The following is a 22,176-nucleotide window of genomic DNA, read 5'->3' as shown; positions in this document are numbered from 1 at the left end:
ATTCGCTCTTTGATTCATCTTTTATGTAAGGTGACTTGAGTCCAAACCTTATATAATAAGTCATAGATATAGTTTTTTTTTAAAATTTAATTGAGAATTGTATAAGCGTTAAAAACAAGGTGATATTCACCTTATAAAAATTATAAATATGGGGTATTCCTAGAGTGTCCATGGACACCAGGTGGCATTCCCTTTTCTAAATAGAATGAACCCCTGGGTCTCATACTTGTCCTTCTCTTCGAGTCTAGCCTGCATGCACAAGAAAATCTAGTTTGGCATGCATTCAAATGTGGCTTACAATCCCTTAAACGTACATATTGACTTGCTTTCACCTTTCTCAAGGGCCTTCCCCTTCTTAATGACTTTCATTGTTGGGACAATCTCTTCTTCATTTTGCACTTCATCAACGAGCTCCTTTCCTTGTACAAACAAACAAAAGGCCATACTAGGACGATAGGTAACGTGCATATTAATATAAACCTGGGCAGACACCTTGATCGTGGATGCATGTGAGGAACTATGCATGTGCCTCCATCAATGGGGCATCCTCATCGTCTTTAATAAGGTCCTCATCGCATTGCAACTCCCTTTGCACTGGCAACACCTTGTCCCCCCCTTCCTTAGAGGCCACCATTCTCTCCTCTTCTTCCTGCGCTACCACCATTCATGTGGCAAAGGTTGCTCGTGTCCTTCTTGCCATGCTAAAGGCGCATTGGGTGCCTTGCCCCCCCAATTGGCTAGCCTTGTAGAGCGAGCTTCACTTTTGGTGGAGGTGTAGAGTAAGCCCCCTTCATTAGCCCCTGTTTGTGACCGCCTGCCATCCCTGCTGTGTTGTGTTCCACCTCCTCACCTTCACTGAGCGCAAAAAGTATGGCCTAATGCACATCTCAAGAATGCCTTGTTCCGCTCCTTATCTTCATTGAGTGCAGGGAGGGCACGTGAATGCTTCCCTATGTACTCCTACTCTGTTGACTTGCGACGCTACTTACTCTCCACATTGCATGCAAATGTATTAAGGTTTTAGTTGACTCTGACTTGCCGCCACCCAAATTGAGGTCACTTCCCAACCGTCATTACCCGACATCATGCCCGTTGGGAAGGCTATCCGCTCTCCACACGTAGACGGCCAAAACTGCCACATTGGTGCCCCTCGATCGACCAAAGTTTCCACATCGGTTGCCTTCAATCCTACTCTTTTTTTTTCCGAGTTTACGTTTGGTCGACGCCCCTCAGTCATGCAATTTTTCGCTTGGGTTTACGTTTGGCGCTCGCGATGCCCTCTTGATATTCGTGCCCCACTTGTGCATCGTAGATGCCATCAAATGGCTTCTTAGATGCCATATGTCAAATAGTCACGAGGCTAGGCCCATGGTGCCGGATGTGCGGTGGCTTCTAGTTTGACAGGACATAGACCCCTAGATGGCAATGTTTAACGTGCAAAGATGCCCAAGCTCATGTGTAGAGTTTAACAACTAGCTAGCACTCGTTTAGTGTGTAACCGGTCTTTGCCTCTTAGCACTAAAGGGCACGGGGTAGTTAAATGAAGCTCGGATGGTGGGATCTATGGTAACGAAGTAAGGGCACACAATGGGAGGTAAAATTGATCATGAAATGTTAAAAGGATAAATTCGAGTTTGCTTTGGGGTCATCAAAAGGCACGCTGGCACGTTAGGGCAATGGGTTGCCACCGTGCAGGACTCGAGTTCAAATCTGTGAGCGGTAGATCACATGGACTTTTTATTTGACGTCCAACTTCTCTGTCGTCGATCCCGACTCTTTTTATTTGACCTCCACCGTCGATCCCAACTTGGGAGATTCATCTAAAACTTGTGGAATTTAGTATTGAGGGCCCTCGCCTCTCCACAACACTAAGCAACACAAGGCATTATAGAGGGATAATGTGATTGATGGTCGGGAAGTCCACACGCGAAGGCTAAGGCAGATTAAACCCGGACAACATGAAAATTGGGGCAAAATTGAACTCGAGCAACACGAAAAATGGGCAGGCCATCAATTGGTTATGAACCTAGGACCTTCTAGCCCAAGTTTTGTGACGCGTGGGTTAGCCATCTCACCCACGCACGCATGTTGTACACTCTGGTCAGTGGACTTCCCGACCTTTGATCCCATTCACTTACTTGCTTAGTGCTGAGGGTTTCTTTTGATAATTGACGACCGGAAGGGTGATATTGACGATGAGAGTGGTCCTATTTGAATAGTGGAGAGTGGCAATGGCCATGGTATGCGTACCCAGGCCGCGTACCGTCCCATTTTACCTCTTTACACACGCTTTTGCAGCAGTACCAACTCGCCTGCATCGTCGCATTGCTTCCAAAATGTGAGTACATATCTACGTAGGCACAAAGACACCTACTGCTTTCTGTGTTTTGTCTTAATCAGAGCATTGCGCTGGGTGCATTCCTCTGCGTGTTTTCCTTGCTGCATTCAAGCGAGTTTTCTCGCTGTCCATTCGTGGGCCTCGTTTGGCGCTCTGTTAACTATCAGGGCTTTTTTCTGTAAGCAAAAATCCTGCAACGAACCCATGTCATGCGATTATCCGAGTGCATAATTTCTTCCTCCCACTTGAGACTTGCATGCTACTATTTGTGTGCTTTTGTGACTTGAAGGGAATGTGTCAAATTGAAGAGAGTTCAGACTTGTTGAACAAGTAGGTATGATGCACAAATGCTATGGCGTTTTCTATACTGCAAAAGTGCGGTGTTTGAAGAAAAAAATAGTTGCACTGGAAATGTGAAGTAGTAGTCCCCGTATCTCCTAATATACTGACATATGTAATGCTGCACTGTCTTTGGCTCTAAGTCACATAGCTGGCATATCAGCTACCTGTCTCTGGCTGCAGTTGATGGAATGAGGTCCGAAGCTGTCCTATGACACATCGAAGCCCATGTTGCGGATCCGAATCCATGTATCTCGGCTGTACAAGAAATCCATCCTCAGTAATTCGAAGAAAATGCTTTTCTTAAAAAGCCATTTTCTCCCCAAACTTGTGAGGAGTCATCATCTTTGTCCTCAATTTTTCCATACTAAAGCCATACAACTGAAACGAGGCTGAGATCTGGGCATACTAACATCTAGAGTCTCCCCCCATGGCTGATCTGCTAAGTGCCTCAACCACAATCAGTGTAGCTCTCATTTCTGCTTTGACGATGTCATGTGGCACTGCGATCTTACATCGGATCATCCTAGAGGTCATAGTAGCTAGTGGCCTCTTCATATCTTTCCCTAGAGGTCATAGTAACTAGTGATCTCTTCATATCTTTCCCTCCATGATACATTTGACTAGATTGAATAGACTGGCTACAATGGTCTCCCCAAATTTGTACCCATATAATTGTGTGGATGCCACGAATGTATCAAACCATAGCTTAGTGCGGGGCTCCTAATCGTACCAATGAGCACATCCGATCCAACATTGCAGGGTTGCATAACCTTGTGTCTGTCTCGAAGCTGTTGCCTCTCTCATTGAGAAAGAGGGTTGTGTAAAAATGACTCTTAGATATGCGTAGACTCTCCACCACTTCCTGACCATAAGTAACCATTGGTGTTGAGGCCCTCACCCATTGTGTTGTGGTGTTTTATATCATCGCCTTGGTCTTAATAAAGGCCACATATAAATCTGAGATCTCTATTCTGTGCAGAGCTTTGTAATGCATCCAACGTTTTTGTAGTGAGAACAATATCATCCGCATAAAACAAAGACATTCAAGTGCTTGATATCTGCACCTCTATTGTCACGTGACACATCCAACCCTATGTGTCCGTGGACAAGCTACAGCATGATCAGGGTTCAGTCAGTCTAGATTAGAAGTGATTTGGCACTTTTGTGAGTCTATTCGTAGACCGTGCATGTCCTCTGGTTGCACACAGCATGATCATCAGTATTCCCATCAGAATCCATTAGAATCAGTTAAGGGAATTTTCCAATGCATTTAGCCTATTTTCCCTATTTTTGGTATTTTCACTTATTATTTTTAAGTGACTTTCCAACAAAAGTAGGTAGGGCAATTTTGCTAAGTTAATATATAAGCAAACCCAAGTTAGCACTTTCTGGCAGAAGAGGCAGCAGGAGCACATGCTCAACATGCACCTTCTTAGCAGTACCCCCAGCACTTGGCGTTTTTGGAGCTCCCAACCTCGCCATACCATCAGCACCTCCTAGCGTTTTTGCATACACATATCAGCCTGGCGATTTCACCCATTGCATGATCGTCAACATCATCGACAGCCATAGCCATTGCAGATTTCCCCCATTGCCAGATGCATCAATTGCTAGCGTTTTTCAACCTCAGCAAAGCAGCAGTGTTTTTCAGCCAAAAACGCCAGAAAGCCTCTGTAGACCCTCAACGTTTTCAGCCAAAGACATCAGCCCTAAAAACGCAGATTTCAGCAGATAGAAACGCAACAGAATTCAGCCTAAGTGGTTGCAGCAGTTCCCCCAATTTCAGCCCATGAAAATGCAGCCAAAACAGTCATTTTCAGCCACCGGAACAGTCCCGAAATTCAGCAGTTAGAAGATCTCAGATTTCAGCCATCAAGTCGTCGTCGTCATCACTGTCGTCGTCATCGGCATAGTCCAATTGCATCAGTCCATTGCATACGCATTGTACCACTTTGTGCAATCATAAGTAGACCACTCTCGCCGACGAGAGTGGGGCCTTCGGAGGAGGGTTTTACGTCTTTGGTGTCGTATCTCTCTTCTCTCTCTCTCTCTCTCAGTCTCATACACTCGCATGCACAGTGTCCATTCACTTTGTTTGTGATCATAGCACTTTTCATTAAGAACTGAAGGCTCTACCTTCCATAAGAACAGTTCAGAGCACTCATCTTGAGCAAAGCGCAAACAATCATTCCGTTGCACCTAACATCTATCACCCTCTTTGTCAACATAATGTGATACCTTAGCAAGAAGGGCATCCAAGTGCATGATAACTGTGCACTTCTATCACCCTCTTCGTCAATATAGTGTGATACATCATCAATATACAAATCAAAAAGGGTAGGAGAGAGCAAACATCCCTAGGGCGTGCTTCACTCCAACAGTTGAGTGACCTATCTCACGCACTTGATGTGTCACCGTCTCATAAAGTTCCCCCACGTAATCTCACTCGAAGCACCCAAATCATACAATCTATGCATCAATCTCACTCTAGTCATCGTATCAAAAGCTTGTAGAAATCTGCAAAGCAGCAATAGATACCTCGTCCATGTGATCGACCCTCCTCAATGATGAGTATAAGTGTATGATTAAGCATAGAGAATTCCCTCTGGAGTCTAGTGTGTCTGCGTGCTTGGACACCCCCTCTCTCTTTGTCCAACAACTCAACTAATGCATAATCACACAACGTAACCTATCATGATGGTACAATAATTTCTTGGGAGCAGAGGACCTGAGCTTTCAAGATCGACATCAAAGTGTTAGTGCTCTAGCTTTCAGAAAAGCCTTCTCATATGGCTCAGTTAAACTTGCGTGCCAACAAAGGTGCCAATGTTTCTCGGGCAAGACACAAATGCTTAGTAACAAGACCATCGTAGATCACATAGTAGCTAGACCATTGTGATTATGTGATCTGCCTGGGTGTAGTCTATCATGCCATCTTCTATCATTCTTACAATGAAGTGCTCTAAAGCTGGAAGTCTGGGGTCAAGACATGGGCGGTTGAGCAGATATTGTATAGACTTGTTGCATTACTGTCTCCATGTGTCCACATAAGTAATGGGTGTTGGTGTTGGCTGCTTTTGAAACAATCTTCATTCCTCTGAGAATCGAGACTCAAAAATAGCTGGCACACCTCCTCAAGCCGAGCTAAATACACTCTCTTTTTTCACCTCACAAAGGGTCGAAAGGTAATTTGTGCTTGTCAGTGTGTGGTATCCTTTGTTGCTGCCTCTTTTTGTAATTTGGCTCTAGTTTCTTGTCACCCTTTATTATACCAGCTATTTTGAGGCATACTGTGACTACCATGTGCCGTTGTACCACAAGAGTGGGGGAAAGGCTATAATTGCCGTTGCATGCATGGATTTGGAAGGTGCTACGTAAGGCTTGAAGTCAGCCAACAAGATCAGCCTAGCGTTTTCTGGTGCAGATCAGGCCTGGCATTTTGCAGTTTCCCGTCGCCCGATCAGCCCAATCAGGTAGCGTTTTCAGTTTTCAGCCCTTAGCCATTGCAGATCCAGTTCCTAGCTTCGCAGATCTCACCTACCCGCAACAGATCCTCACCGTACTGTCGGATCATCCAACGTTTACAGTTTCAGCCCGCTGTTTTCAGATTTCAGCATCTGCGTTTTCAGCGCATCGTTGTTGAGTCGTCGTCATCGCCATCCTCGCTGACACGATGTCAGTGTTCAACAGAAAGTCAACATTTTTCAGATTTCAGCATTTCAGCCCTAGCGTTTTCAGTTTTCAGCCCCGTCCTCGTCGCCGTATGCATCCAGACCATTGTACCAGATTTGTGCAATCTATAGCATAGACCTCTCTCGCCATAGAGAGGGGGGCCCTTGGAGGAGGGTTTGAGAACCGTTTGGTGTCGTATTTTTTGGTCTCTCTTTCTCTCAGTCTTAGCACTTTCATTCACAGTTACATTCACTTTGTTTGTGATCACTGCACTCTCTATCTAAAAGGAACGGAAGGTTGTCCCTTCCGTAAGTAAAAGGAACCCTTGAGCATAGTTCGGAGCACTCATCTTGAGCGATATCAACATTCACTTCCGCTGCACCTTACATTGGTATCAGAGCTTTTGACAGTGTTCTCATAGTTACAGGGGACGGGGGGGACGGGCCCTAGGGCCGGGGAATGGCCGTAACCGGGCCGGGAACGGCTGGGAACGCCGAGGGACGGACGGAAAACGGGCCGGACGGGCGGGTCGCAGGGGGGACGAACCGGGGACGGCCGGGGCCGGACCGGGGTCGGACGGACCGAACGGGGACGGCAGGGGTCGGCCGGGGTCGGATTCAAAAAAGTGACCGTTTTTGACCGTTTGCAACGGCTCTGTGCAGCCCCAACTGCCATATTTTTTAAGCCTTGGCCCTTGGGAGGCTATAAAAGGCTCCCTTGGGAACTTGTCATGGATTTCACCCACCATTGGTGACGCCTCTCGAATTGTCTCCTTTGTGCTCAACCATCAAAAAGTGCGCCATGAATTCTCAAAGAGGAGCCACTTGTCTTTGCTCAAATATTCAGAGACAAGATTTGCATTCAATTGGCTTATGCTAGGCCGCTTGTCTACATGTGGCGGAGCCTTAAGGGGTCTCTTTCTCAGTGATGAGTTCCAGGCCATGCCGGAGTCTACATCAGCAGTAGGATTGAAATGCCGAGAATGGGCCGACGACGCCGCTTGGTGGGAGGAGGTGAATACTCTTGACGCCATGGTCAAGCCTATTGTACACCTACTTCGAGTGGTGGATGGCTTGCAGCCATGCATTGGCAAAGTCTACGAAGCCATGGATCGGATGATAGAGGCACTAGAGAAGCTTGTGCCTGACCCTGTTCAGTATGCGGAGATTCATGGCTTGTGTGAGTCGAGGTGGAATGGATACTACTCTCCACTTCATGCGGCAGCTTATGTGCTTGACCCTGAGTTTCAAGGAAGGCGTCAAGAGACCGACAAGGAGGTGAGCAAAGGATGGCGGCTTGCATTGGAGCGCCTTGAGCCTAGCAGTGACATTATGCGCAAGATTAGAGACGAGCTACTCAACTACAGGCAAAAGAAGGGCTCCTATGGATGTGTAGATGCACAGCTTGATCGCAACAAGATTGGCTCGGTTTTGTGGTGGGAGGACTATGGAGGAGATGGCCCACATTTGCAGCGCTTGGTTGTTCGTGTCCTTAGCCAAGCATGTACCACTAGTTGCTTGGAGCAACTATGGAGTGTGTACAGCCACATTGCCTCTAAGAAGAGGAATCGCCTTGGCGTTCAGAGGGCCAATGATTTGGTGTTTGTGAGCGCTAACTTGCGCATGCTTGCCAAGAGCGTCACACACAAGGTAGATCCTTTCACTGAGTGGGAGATGGCACAAGAGAATCCATCTATGGCCGATACTCTTTTGGAGGAGCTAGAGGAGGATTTCGAGCCTCAATGCGAGCCTCCCGAGCCGGAGCCCTCATACGTTGCTGACGACCTCGACTACGACGACGATGTGGAGATTCAGCAGGCGAGCACTTCTTGAGTTTGATGATCATTGATCACTCGACTCTCGAGTCTAGACTCTTGAGTCTACGACTCTACCTACTACATAGCCCTTTGTATTTTTTGTTATCCTTGAGGCCTCAGGCTTGTCCTAAGTTCTTTAGGCTTTTTGACTCTTGAGCCCTTGTGGCATGCACTTCTCATTTTGTATCCATCGATCATCGATATTTTATTAGCACATTTCAGCCTATATGACTCGTGTTCTTTGGTCTATTTAGTGTAAATTTATGGTCAAAGTGATGCTCTATGTGTGTGGCATGTGTGTAGGTCAAAAAATGCCAAAAAGACTCTTTTTTTTTTTGCCGTTCCGACCCCCGTCCCCGTTTCCTGACTTTTGCTGTCCCGACCCCGTTCCCGACCCCGACCCGCCGTCCCATGTAACTATGAGTGTTCTGTATCACTCAAGGAAAGAACCAAGTCCACTTGGGCGTGTCGATTCCTAATCGTGTTTTTGAAGTGTGGCAGGTAACCCAAGAAAGAAGGGCTTGTCCAGCGTCCCCTTGTTCCTCTTTTCACTCATTGAGAGTGGACCGTGCACTTAGCAGCCGGCCAATCTACATGAGGTGGAAAAAAGCAACCTTGGTGTGAGCGCAAGACTGCCAAGGGGTGCGCCCGCAGGGAAGAGTCGAGCTTGGGTAAGAGAAAAGCCTTATCAGACACCGATTGCAAGCTTGGAACTCAAGGACTTCAAGAACTCAAGAACCTCAAGAACCAAGTTCCTCAAGACTTTCAGTACCCAAGATCTCAGTGTATGGTCATGACCCAAAGCGGAATGGATACTTTGCGTGAAGGTGATGAGAGTGGAGTTGGAGAAGAAGTAAGTTTCTACACCAGGAGGATTGTTCCTTGATCCTCCCACATCCCCATCTATGCCACGGATTGCACCAAATCCTATGGAGGCTTTGGTCAAAAGTCGATGATGCAGGTGATGCTACAACAGGAGTTGCAACGTGCCGCATGGGAAGAAAGAAGGGCAACCATGGAGCATGAGCGTGAGCAATCACTCTCTCAAGCATTGGAAATCTTTTCTGTACGGTAGAGTTTTCACAGTTCGCACAAATCATCAAGCCCTCAAGTGGCTCCAGTCTATATCTAGTGCACATTGGAGTGATCGCAAAGCACGGTGGTCACGGTGGTCACAATTTTTTGAGCAATTTGGTGGTTTGATTCAAGGTTGGACCAGTCTGTACGTGCTGATCCGTATTGTACGGCACGGCCGTACTGATTCGTATTGTACACGGATTCATCGTTGTAAGGTGCAGCGGAATGAATGTTGAACTTTGCTCAAGATGAGTGCTCCGAACTGTGCTCAAGGTTCCTTTTACTTACGGAAGGAAGAGCCTTCCGTTCCTTTAGTGAGAGAGTGCAATGGACACAAACAAAGTGGATGAACACTGTGAATGGAAGTGCATGAGACTGAGAGATAGGGAGAGAAGAGAATACGACACCAGAATGTTGTCAAACCCTCCTCCAAGGGCCCCACTCTCTATGGCGAGAGTGGTCTACTTATGATTGCACAAATCTCTACAATGCTTGGACTTGCTTACGATGTCGACGACGATGAGGACGACGACGAGATGGGCTGAAATCGGAAAACTCTAAGGGCTGAAATCTGCAAATCTTCTATCTGCTGAATTCTGACTCTATGTCGGTGACGATGTCGATGGCGACGGTACGACGATGACGCGCTGAAAACGCAGATACTAAAATCTGCGTTTTCGGGCTGAAACTGCAATCTTCGATGGATCCCATCGTGCGGCGAGGAATTGTTGCGGGAAGGTGAGATCTGCGAGGTTCAAGACATGTTCTGCGAGTACTAAAGGCTGAAAACTGAAAACGTTGGTCTTATGGCTGATTCTATTGCGATGATCTGCAAAAACGCTAAGGTTGATCTGCAAACCAAAAACGCTAGGGCTGAAAACTGACCTTGCAGGGAATCTGCTAATGCTAGGAAATCTGCTGTATTGCTGTGGGAATCTGCTAACGCTAGGGCTGATCTGCTGTGTACTGTCGCCGGGAATTTGCAAGTGCAAAAATGCTGGCTTATCTGGTACAAAAACGCTAGGCCTTTTGTTGAGAGAAAACGCCAGAGTTGTCGCAGGGTTGGTCTTGCCGAGAAGTTGCCTGTTGAGCAAGGTGCTCCTGCTGCCTCTTCTGCTAGAAAGTGCTAACTCTGGTTTGCTTATATATTAACTTAGCAAAATTGCCCTACCTACTTTCCAACAAAAGTCACTTAAAAATAAAAAGTGAAAAATGTCAAAAATAGGGAAAATAGGTCTATGCACTGTAAAAATGTTCCTGATGGGTTCTGACTGTAATCTGATGATCATGCTGTGTGCAACCAGAGGATATGCACCTACTCTAATTGTCTGGACATGCACGTTCTGCAAATAGACTCACAAAAGTGCCAGATCACTTCCTATTCTAGACTTGACTTGACTGAACTGAACCTGGGTCATGTTGTAGCTTGTCCACGGACACATAGGGTTGGATGTGTCACGGGACATCCCCTCCTTTGCAAAGTGAGGTACTGGTACCGAACTGTATGGCGTCAAGGGAGATCGCTACCAACATCCGGAATCCTCGAAAGGACTCTTCGCCGGTCCACTCTGAGGTGTGGGTCGTGCGATACTTGAACTTCATAAAGGTCTGCAAAGTCTTCTTCTTTGGGCCGCGCCGAAAGCGACACAAAGTCTTCTGTGGTTCCTTCAATGCTTCAACTTCGTTTAGAGTCATGCTTCTTCCTTCTTCAAGAATCTCCACGGCTGAAAATTCCTGAAACCACTTCCAACACAAAAACATGAACATACCTATTCCATAAAGTGAGTGGAAAAAATCTTGTCTTCCTCAAAGACTGTGCATGCAATGTAGATGAACAAAGAGACGGAGTGCCAAACCATTCACCACACACATGCAAACAATGAGATCGAATCTTGTCGTGCTGATCTAAATCAATCAACTGTGGCAAAACACAATGAAAATTCCGATGCTTGATGCTCAATCCTTCTTGTGCTCTTTCGGAGATTGTGTCGTGCCAAGGAAAAGACATGGAATGTGAATTCCTTGAATGCAAACATTTCATATTTTCATGAGTAATCCGCATACATCTGTGCTCATTCATGAGTGAAACGTGCTCAACGTGCAAGATGTCATGCCTAAGAAAAGGGATCACATAAAGACGCTCACTAAAATACAAGAAACGATCACGAATGAAACACTCGAATAATGCGTGCTGCCGAATCATTTGAACACATAGTACTTCTTGTAAGGGTTCTTTGGACCTCGACTCGAGAGCCAAGATCGGTTCTTCGGAATCTATCGAATCTTCCTGTAGGGGTTCTGTGGACCTCGACTCGAGAATTGATCGAATCTGCAATGAGGTTAGCTTCTCTATAAAAAGCATCAACTAAACCATCATCCTTGTGAACAATCACGTCTTGATCATACAAATCATCATGCTTGTGAACTGTAAACAACACATCAAGGCACTCTTTCGTGATGAGAGAGTCCATACTGGGAGCGAAGCCAAAGACCTCGAGAGGAGATTTCTGACTAACAAGAGAGGGACTGATCACATCATGCATCCTGCCTGGGTCAAACAATATGACAAAACACTGCCCCGTCATATGACCATAACATTTAATGAGAGACTCATCAATCGGAGGGTCATGAGAAACTTGGGGCACACTCGTGTTGTCATTTATTGCATCGACAGAGGAAGTGGGTTCTATGAAAAAGCAGCTTGTTGAACTGTAAACAACAGATCACGGCACTCTTTCGTGATGAGAGAGTCCATACCGGGAGCGAAGCCAAAGACCTCGAGAGGAGATTTCTGACTAACAAGAGAGAGACTGATCACATCATGCATACTGCCTGGGTCAAACAATATGACAAAACGTTGCCCTGTCATATGACCATAACATTTAATGAGAGACTCATCAATGGGAGGGTCATGAGAAACTTGGGGCACACTCGTGTTGTCATTTATTGCATTGACAGAGGAAGTGGGTTCTGTGGATTCTTTAGATTCATTCGATTCAAGCTTAGGAAATGTTCTTTTTATGTGACCCTTAATGTGACAATGAAAACAACGACCTTCCTTAGAATAAGTGCTTTGCTCTTCCGACGTGATGTATCCTCGTAAAATTCCTTGTGCTATCTTTTCATGTGGAGTGAGCTAAGGTTTAGCAATTGTGTTAGCCTTACCCTTAGGTTCATTTTGAGAGTTCTTTTCTGAGTGACTATTGGAAGATTGGTTAGAAGAGTTACCGTTCTTACCATTCTTACCGTTCTTACCGTTCTGAGGGTTCTGAGAAGTCTGAAAGGTACTTGTGGAAGTCTTGGTTTCCTTAGGCTTTCCCTTGTTGTGCTTCATCTCCTGTGCGAGAGCAATCGCTACTGCCTTGTTGAGATTGATTGGATCGAGCACCTCGATATCATACTTGATATACTCGTCCAATCCATAAAGGAATGTCTCTTTGCGCTCATCATCCAACTTGCGTAATTGGGTACCTAGCTGCAAAACACGATTAGAGAAAGACATAATTGGCATACCATTTTGCTTGAGAGCGCTCCAATTGTCCTTCAATCTTGCGAGGTACTGAGGTGGCATAAACCGCGCCTTGAGCTTGTCTTGGAAATCAACCCAATTGAAGGAAAGGGGCGTGAATTCGTCGGCTTCCTCTAGGTGCGCGGCTAACTGTGCCTCATGCCATGCGTGGTACCAATTGATGGCATCACCGGCAAGGTACATAGCTGCCGTCAAAACCTTGCTATTTCCTGTCTTCTTAGTTGTCGCAAAATAAACATTAAATTGATGCAACCTAGAATGAATAACCGTAGCATCCATCTTACCATCATACTTATTGAAAGTCAACTTCTGTGTGACAAGGTTGTTGGAGTCCGCATCTCGGCTTGCGCCACTTGAGGAACTACCAACATCTTTGGCTGGTTCAGACTTCGAGGCCAGAATTCGTCGAACCAATTCTTGAGTGCGGAGGTCCCGCTGAACCTCCCGATCGGCCTCCAAGGTTGCTCGTCTTCCTTCGGCTTCCTCCTTTCGTTGTGCTTTTCTTTCTTTTCGTTCATCGCGCTCGCGTTCCAAGGCAATGCGAGTCGCTTCTTGTCGTGCCATCATGTCCATCATTGATTTCACCAAGGCCTCCATAGGATTTGGTGCAATCCCGGGCGTAGATGGCGTAGGGGGAGGGTCAGGAAAATCTCCATGGTGAGGAAATTCTTCTTCACTACTTTCATGCCCATCACCTCCATGCGAAGTATCCATTCCGCTTCGGGTGATGACCATGCACTGTGATCTTTGGGTCTCAAGGTCACGAGGAACTTGAGTTCTTGTGGGTCTTGGGTTCTTGGGGGTCTTGAGTTCTTGAGGTTCTTGAGGGTCTTGAGGTTCTTCTTTCGCTTGCAATTTGTGTTAAAGAAGGATCTTCTCTTCACCCGAGTTCTGCTCTTTTCCACGGACGCACCCCTTGGCGGCCTTGCGCTCACACCAAGGTTGCTTTTTCCCACCTCACGTCGATTGGCCGGCCGCTAAGTGCACGGTCCGCTCTCAATGAGTGAAGAGGTACAAGGGGAGGCTGGACAAGCCCTTCTTTCTTGGGATTCCTGTCACTCTTCAAAAACACGATTAGGAATCGACACGCCCAAGAGGACTTGGGTTACGTGCGACCTCAACAAGCAAAAAGAAAATTCTGTGGTTCTTGTGGTTCTTTCCTTGAGTGATACAGAACACTGCCAAAGCTCTGATACCAATGTAAGGTGCAACGGAATGAATGTTGAACTTTGCTCAAGATGAGTGCTCCGAACTGTGCTCAAGGTTCCTTTTACTGACTGAAGGGAGAGCCTTCCGTTCCTTTAGTGAGAGAGTGCAATGGACACAAACAAAGTGGATGAACACTGTGAATGAAAGTGCATGAGAGTGAGAGATAGAGAGAGAAGAGAATACGACACCAGAATGTTGTCAAACCCTCCTCCAAGGGCCCCACTCTCTATGGCGAGAGCGGTCTACTTATGATTGCACAAATCTCTACAATGCTTGGGCTTGCCGATGATGTCGACGACGACGAGTGAAATCTGAAAACTCTAAGGGCTGAAATCTGCAAATCTTCTATGTGCTGAATTCTGACTCTATGTCGGTGACGATGTCGATGGCGACGGTACGACGACGACGCGCTGAAAAAGTTTTTCAGGCTGAAACTGCAAACTTCGATGGATCCCACCGTGCGGCAAGGAACTGCTGCAGGAAGGTGAGATCTGCGAGGTTCGGGACTTGTTCTGCGAGTGCTAAAGGCTGAAAACTGAAAACGTTGGTCTTATGGTTGATTCTATCGCGATGATCTGCAAAAACGCTGAGGTTGATCTGCAAACCAAAGACGCTAGGGCTGAAAACTGACCTTGCGGGGAAATCTGCTAATGCTAGGAAATCTGCTGTGTTGCTGTGGAATCTGCTAACGCCAGGGCTGATCTGCTGTCTACTGTCGTCAGGAATCTGCAAGTGCAAAAACGCTGGCCGATCTGGTGCAAAAACGCTAGCCCTTCTGTTGAGAGAAAACGCCAGAGTTGTCGCGGGGTTGGTCTTGTTGAGAAGTTGCCTGTTGAGCAAGGTGCTCTTGCTGCCTCTTTTGCTAGAAAGTGCTAACTCTGGTTTGCTTATATATTAACTTAGCAAATTGCCCTAATGGAATAGTCCTCTACTATCTCCCCTTTCTGTATTCAACTGAATACATCTGCAAAATCTGTATCTGTGGCGTATTGACCGACCATATCCTCGAAGTTTCTATGATACATCGCGGAAATAGCCAGAACCAACGGCTTTCGAGACAAAGTATTTGCCACCTATTTCTTCTATCTCTGCACATGGACAATCCGGAAGTAAACTGTGACAAGATGTTTGCCCACCGCATCTGCTTTTCCGATAGCTGCTTCTGTGACAAGAAGTAGCGTAAACTCCCATCGTCTGTGAAAACCGTAAAATCGGCTCCGAGTAGGTAATGTGGCTACTGTTTAAGAGCATGGATAGCCGCCAAAAGCTCTTTCTTACATATATGTAGCGTCAATTCCGGCCTTGAAAACAATCGGCTCTCATAGGCAAATGACATTGGCCTTCTTGCATTAAGACCGCATCTAGACTACGACCACAAGTATCACCATATACTTCAAACGACTTCTGCAAATCTGGCAAAGTTAAAAACTGGTCCTGTAGTCAAATTCTGTTTCAATTCGTGAAAGGCAGTCACTTCTGTGGATCCTCACAAGAAAAGGATTCCTTTCAATGTCGACAAATGCAAAGGGGTAAACAACCTCTGCAAACTTTCTGATGAACCGCCAGTAGGAAGAACATAAGTCCAAGAAGCTTTCAACTTCATGGACATTCTCCAATTCGGGCCAATCACAGATAATCTCTATCTTGGCCGGGTCCATCTGTACTTCTGCTGCTAAGACAATGTGTCCCAAACAGGTGTATCTTTGGGCTCGGCTCACACGGTAAGGTGGCCGGTTTGATGGCGCGATTTAAGTAACAGATCAATGGTATGATCCTTAGGACGAGCTGGTGGCAACTCACCTGGCAGGCCCTTTGAAAAGCAATCGGCATGAGTGTGGAGAAAAAAAATCTGGCGTTCTTTGTTCAGGTCAAAACATATTCGACCTTCATTCATCGTTTAGTTCTCTCCCAAAAAAAAAATTTGAGTAAAGAAACTGAAGTTCATCAAGTACAATCTTTGAGCCCTTCTTTTGTCAAAGTCGTTTTCTCGGCTTGGTAGTCAACCACGACGTTGTTCTTGTGGTACCAAGGGATTTCGAGTAGGACGTCACAATCTCCCAAGGAAAATACGTAGAAATCCTCGTGCCCTAAACACCCATGTCATTGCAAATGAAGTTTGCCAATGATTGGTGTAATGGCAACATCCCGTCCAGGTGCCACGCAAACTACCTCCACCTGTGGCTTCAACCTGTCGGCGTAATTCCAAATCGAGCCACCAATTCCAAGTGAAAAGAAGTTGGCCTTGGCTCCTTGGTCCCACGCAATGTGGTACCAGTTCTGCTTTTTATTTGCCTTTTCCGCCACGTCCCTCAGCTGCTTTGGAACTTTCTGGGCTTTCTTCATCCTGTTCATTCGGTGCCTTTTTAGGGCACTTCTCGGAGATATGCCCAGTTTCCCTGCATCCAAAGCACTTCCCCTCTTTGATGTAGAGAGCTCTCTCTCGAGGAGTGAGTTTGGGTCGTGCATCCTTTTCTTTCTTTTTTGGGTTGCTCTTCCTCTTTCTACTTTCATTGTTCGAAGTGTGTTCGGTCCTTTGCATCATGATTTCATCTGTGGGGTAGGTCAAACTGCCTGAGTGAATGGCAAAACCCCGTTTCGCATGACTCATCAGTTCTTGAATGGAATTTGACTTTTGCTCTAAGCAGTGATCTTGGATATCTCTGTAGGAAGTCCCAAGGTAAACCAGATCTTCTTAAATGAAGAGGCTAGTAGAAAAGAGCTCCAGAATCTCTCGCAATATGCGTCCAATGTATCCTTATTGGTCATCCGCAGATGGTTCCAACAGTCGAATGTTGCGTTGTACTCTTGAGTCAGCCAAGAAGAAATAAAAAGCCTTTTAAATTTCAGCCATTTAACTGGCGCTGTCTTGTTCATTAGAAGCGTGGACCACCAAGTTCGAGCATTTCCCTTGAAGTAAGAGGTAGCCCTCCGGATCCGTGATGGTGATTTTGTTGAGAGCTTATAATCGATGCACATTCTCCAAGATCCGTCTTTCTTCAAAACCAACAACACTGGAGAGTAGTACGGTGAAGTACTAGGCTGGACAAGACCCTTTTCCAGAGGTCTTTCACTTGGTTCATAATTTCTTGGTTCTGAGCTCGGCTCACATGGTAAGGTGGCCGGTTCGTTGATGTGCTTCCAGGTATCAGATCAATAGTATGATCTTCAAGATGAGCGGGTGGTAACTCACCTGGCAGGCCCTCTGAAAAGCAATCGGCATGAGTGTGGAGAAAATCTTGGCGTTCTTTATCAAGTTCAGACATATTTGTCCTATTCTCATCATTCATCTCTCTCAAAAAGATCGAGTAAACAAACCGATTGGATTTCATTAATTTTGAAACGGCCGAAGCCGATACAATAGGGACAAACTCGCCCTTAAGTTTTACATCAAGTACAATGGTTCTGCCCTTCTCTGTAGTCAAGTCGCTTTTCTCGGCCGATAGTCGACCACGGCGTTGTTCTTGTGGTACCAGGGAATTCCCAAGAGGACATCACAACCTTCCAAGGGCATTATGTAGAAGTCCTCATGCCCCAAATACCCCTGACAATGCAACCGAAGTTTGCCAATGACAGGTGTAATGGCTACGTCTCTGCCGGGTGCTGCTAGAACTGCCTCTGCTAGTGGTCCCATCCGATCGGGTGTGATCTCGAGCCGTGCCGCCAATTCAGGTGAAATGAAGTTGGCCTTGGCTCCTCCATCAAAGAAGATCAGGGCTTCTTGGTCTTTCACTTTGCCCCAAGCTCGGCAAAGTTCTGTACTCTCATTAATCGTGCTTGGGTCAGTACCCATGCAATTTGGAACCAATCCTGCTTTCATCCTGCCTTTTCGTCCACGTTCCTCAGCTGCTTTCGAACCCTCTGGCTTGTCCTCATCCTTGTTGGTCTGTTCTTTCGGTACCTTTCTAGGGCACTTCGTGGAGATATGCCCAGTTTCCCTGCATCCAAAGCACTTCCCCTCTTTGATGTAGAGAGCTCTCTCTCGAGAAGTGAGTTTGGGTCGTGCATCCTTTTCTTTCTTTTTTGGGTTGCTCTTCCTCTTTCTACTTTCATTGTTCGAAGTCTTTTCGGTCCTTTGCATCATGATTTCATCTATGGGGTAGGTCAAACTGCCTGAGTGAATGGCGAAACCCGTTTCGCATGACTCATCAGTCCTTGAATGGAATCTGACTTTTACTCTAAGCAGTGATCTTGGCTCTCTGTAGGAAGTCCCAAGGTAAACCGCTCAATCTGTTCTTTGAACGAGATCTTCTTAAATGAACTGGTAGAAAAGAGCTCCAGAATCTCTCGCAATATGCGTCCAATGTATTCTTCTTGGTCATCCGAAGATGTTTTCAAGCAGTTCGTGTGTCGCGTTCGTTCAACTTCGTACTCTCGAGTCAACCAAGAAGAAATAAAAGCCTTTTAGATTTCAGCCATTTAACTGGCGCTGTCTTGTTCAATAGAAGCGTGGACCACCAAGTTCAAGCATTTCCTTGAAGAAAGAGGTAGCCCTCCGGATCTTGGAGTGCTCTGAGTAACCCCCTCCAGAGGAAGCTATGTCAAACTGCTGAATGAAGGCCAAAGCCTTCGAAGCATCTCTATAACCAGAAAACGTGTCAAATTTAATTGATTGTCCACCTTCCTTAAACTCTTGGACTTTCTTGCTTTTGTCTTCCAGATTGTCATACTGGTTGGCTTTATAAAAATTCTTCTTCTTTGCGTAGAAGCTGCTGTCATCAGAGTCTAAACTATCTGAAGACGAGTCCTCTGTAGAACTGTCAACCACGGAGCGAGATTTTGGCTTCTTTGCCTTTTCTTGCCGTTTTCGAAGCTTTGCTTTTTGCTTCGCTTTTTACCTTTTCTGTCTTCTTCGCTCGAGTCAGAGAAGCTAGAAGAAGAAGAAGAAGAAGAAGAACTGGGTACTCCTTCAAATCGAACACGTTCGTCTGCTTTCTTGCTGATTCAAAAGTAGACTGACAACCAAAATAACCCGGGAAGTCAGCGCCTTTCTTCTGATTTTTGTCGTGCTTTTTAGCTTTGTTTTGCGCGTCAAAAAGCTGAGCAATTCGTGCATCAACCACCTCTTCTAATTCTTGCTCTGTGTACATCCTGGGCGTAGGAGGTTTCTTGAGAGCCGGTTTGAGGGGTGGCTCTGTGGTCTTCTTCCATTGTGAATGCACCTCATCAAAAGAGGTCTCACTCATATATTTTGCAAATTTTGGGTCCTTAACAAAATTGAGCATCATCTTTGTTGCATCGCCGATCAATCGTCGACGCTCCATCTCTTCGAGCTCCGCCTGAGTAGGCCGAGGTGGGCCATACTCCTCGCGTGAATCTTCATTGTGATCTCTTCCAGCATCTCCGGATGCAGAGGAAGTCGATCAATCTTTGCCTGAAGCCATAGGTGCCGCAAATCACGGGGGGGTCCGTACATGCCATGTCAGCACCGCGCCGCATTCTCCGGGTTTCCGTACTGCAGTGCCACGTCAGCAATCTTCAACAAGGTCCCCATTTCAGCCACGTCATCATTTCTGCCCACCATGCCTGGACTAGGGGATGTGTGTGTGTACACACTGGGCAGCCACATTACCAGTTTGTGACACTTACATGCTTTTTCGGACTCAGATTGGGCTGGTTGTTTTGACTCGCGAGTGTCCACAAGTGGTTTTTGTTTCATGCTTGGCAGTTCATGTATATCATGGTTGAGCAAGAAGCAACCTACTATGGCCACTTCTAGTTGTGAGGCTGAGTACAGGGCAGTCTTCACAACTACGGTTGAGTGTGTATGGCTCATACGCCTTATGGTTGATTTGGGTGTTGGATAGGACATTGCCAACACTATCTACACTAACAGTCAGAGCGCATTGGCAGTTGCGAAGAACCCAGTTTTTCATGCTCGCACAAAGCACATTGAGGTGCATTACCACTATGTCAGGGAGAGGCTCCCAACAAGAGAGATCAGCTTGGCTTATGTGCGAACACAGGACAACCTTGCAGATCTTTTCACAAAGGCATTGTCTCGTGAGAAGCTCGAAGCTTTTCGCAAAGCTTTGGGCTTACTCCCCTTTGTGGATTGATCATGTTGTAACAAACTGCTGACTTGTCAAAGCCCTGAAGAATAACGCCAACTTGCACATGTCGACCGAGGGGCCTAAACCCTAAGAAGAACAAGTAACAGAAGAAGAAGTCCTATCAACTTATGGGGACCCCGTCCGATGGGGCCCCAAGTAACATAAAAGGAAATAAAGCAGGACCCACACACACACACACAAGAAATTGCGTAGTTGTTGATGACGTGGCAGATTTTTGAAAATTGTGCTGGTTGATGACATGGCAGGCTGTACAGATTTCCGCACGTTGTGCTGGGTGATGATGTGGCAGGTTGTACGGTTTTTTCGTAAATTACGATGGTAGCTTTTGGCATTGCTTTTGGGACCAGAAGCTTTTGAGTTTGAAGGCTTTTCATGTAAACTGATTTTATAGGCCAAGGGCCTTTAAATATGTGCCAAGGGCTCATTCTCTGGCATGCTTCCTGGAGAAGGTGCAGAGTCTGGAGTATCGGCTGGTACTGTGTTGATGCAATATAAAGAAATACCGAAAGGGGTGCCAAGGTTTGGGGCCAATACTCTTTGGGGTGGAATTCCGCCACTCCGTGTCGCGTGTCATCTCTCTCTCTCTCTCTCTCTCTCTCTCTCTCAGTTTAGTTGTTATTGAAGTGCTAAAAGTCTGTTCAGTTTGTTCTTTTCTTTTGGCATGTGGTGCCCGTCTTGTGATAGTGGTATCAAAGCATCAGGCGTGTGCTTTTCTGAAAGCATACCGGTCCTACCAAGGAGCAGACATAGCAAGATTGCACTTTCAAAAGTTCATTGGAAATTTTAGCTTTGTGCTCCGACCCCGGACTTATTAGCCACTCCCACCCTTACTTCATCGCGCATCAGGCGTGCTCCTGTCTTCATTTCTGTGTCTTACAAGGCATAAGCCATTAAGAACCCAAGGCTTGGAATTCATGGATTCAGTAGAATATTTGCAGTTTTTGCTCAACGAACTTCATGACATTCGTTTGTGGCATCCTCAGCAGAATCTTCCGATGCTGCAAAGTTTTCAACAATTTTTGAGCTACATGTTACCTTCTCTCATGCCCCAGGTGGTACCTCCTCCTCTGGCACCAGAAAGTACGAGAGCAACCGGCAACCTTCTCAGTCGTCTGTTCCGATCAAGGGAGTCTTCAGGAATATGGTGCAGCCATCTGACCCTAATCCAGTGCAACCGCCTTTGCCACCGCCACCAGGCTACAATGGTTGGAGCGCATATGGATACCCTTATTATCCATATCCGGGATATGCGCCTAACCAACCCAAAGATTATAAAGATGGTGGCGCGACAATCAAATTTTTCACTTTTTCTTGGGTGAAAGATCGCAAGAAAGCATTGCAGTTCCTACAGCAATTCGACAACATCTATGCTTTGGGAAACTATACAGAAGAATCCAAGATTTCTCGAGCAGCGGGATTTCTTAAAGATAATGCTATGCAATGGTGGAGTTCAATCGCGACACAACCGCAGGCTCCAAGGACCTGACAAGCTTTCAAGACAGTTTTGCACGTAGTTACATGACTTCGATGTTTGAAGTCAGATTTTGGCAGAGTGGGGCAACGCTTGCCACCGAAACCATGGACGACTATAACCAAAGGTTTCTCGACGTGTACCTTCTGGTGTCCTTCTTTAAGTTCATTCCCTTAGAGGACCAGTGCGAGCGCTACACCATTGGACTAGCATCACCATTTTAGGAATATTGTCTCTCCAAGCAAGTCTCTACCATGCAAGAGCTTATGGACCATGCTGCGGTCCGCTACAAGCTCATGAAAGGAAAGTTAGAGTTTACCACAGAAAAACCTTCGACCAAGAAGAATAGACCTGCTATTGGACTAGTACCCGATATTTATGGTATACACCGCAAGAGTTTTAATGAATTATGCAGAGCTTATGGAAAAGCAACGGCTTGAAAGGCCTTATTTTCTTTGACCGCGGAGCTATGGAGAACTTTATCCATCCAGAATTCTTGAAGCAGATGCACTTTGATTATGATGCAGAGGGTGGAGAAATTGAAGTTGAGCTAGCCACAGGGCAAACTCAGAAAGTGGTACCGCTCATTGGTGCACTTCCAGTGACTATACAAGATTATCATGGAAAAGCTGATTTCCACATTTTGAAGTT

General features: G+C 46.2%; 1 protein-coding gene across 3 annotated transcripts in view; it reads left to right on the top strand.

Moving 5' to 3' along the window:
• The first annotated feature begins 2,160 nt into the window (after nucleotides 1–2,160).
• Nucleotides 2,161–22,176, top strand: part of LOC147422284 (uncharacterized) — a 38,831-nt gene continuing 18,815 nt past the window's right edge. The window contains exon 1 of one of the 3 annotated variants that reach the window (XM_086502766.1): nucleotides 2,161–2,338. In XM_086502766.1, coding sequence (XP_086358892.1) covers nucleotides 2,232–2,338 — 107 coding nt within the window. In that variant the 5' untranslated portion in view covers nucleotides 2,161–2,231. The remainder of the gene's footprint in view (nucleotides 2,339–22,176) is intronic. The other 2 variants (XM_086502765.1, XM_086502764.1) reach the window with 2 other exon arrangements.

Source organism: Adiantum capillus-veneris, chromosome 27 (assembly GCF_014529385.1).
Source record: "Adiantum capillus-veneris isolate H3 chromosome 27, ASM1452938v2, whole genome shotgun sequence".
Classification (NCBI taxonomy): domain Eukaryota; kingdom Viridiplantae; phylum Streptophyta; class Polypodiopsida; order Polypodiales; family Pteridaceae; genus Adiantum; species Adiantum capillus-veneris.
Note: the sequence above shows the minus strand (reverse complement) of the source record. Positions and strands in the feature narration are given on the sequence as shown.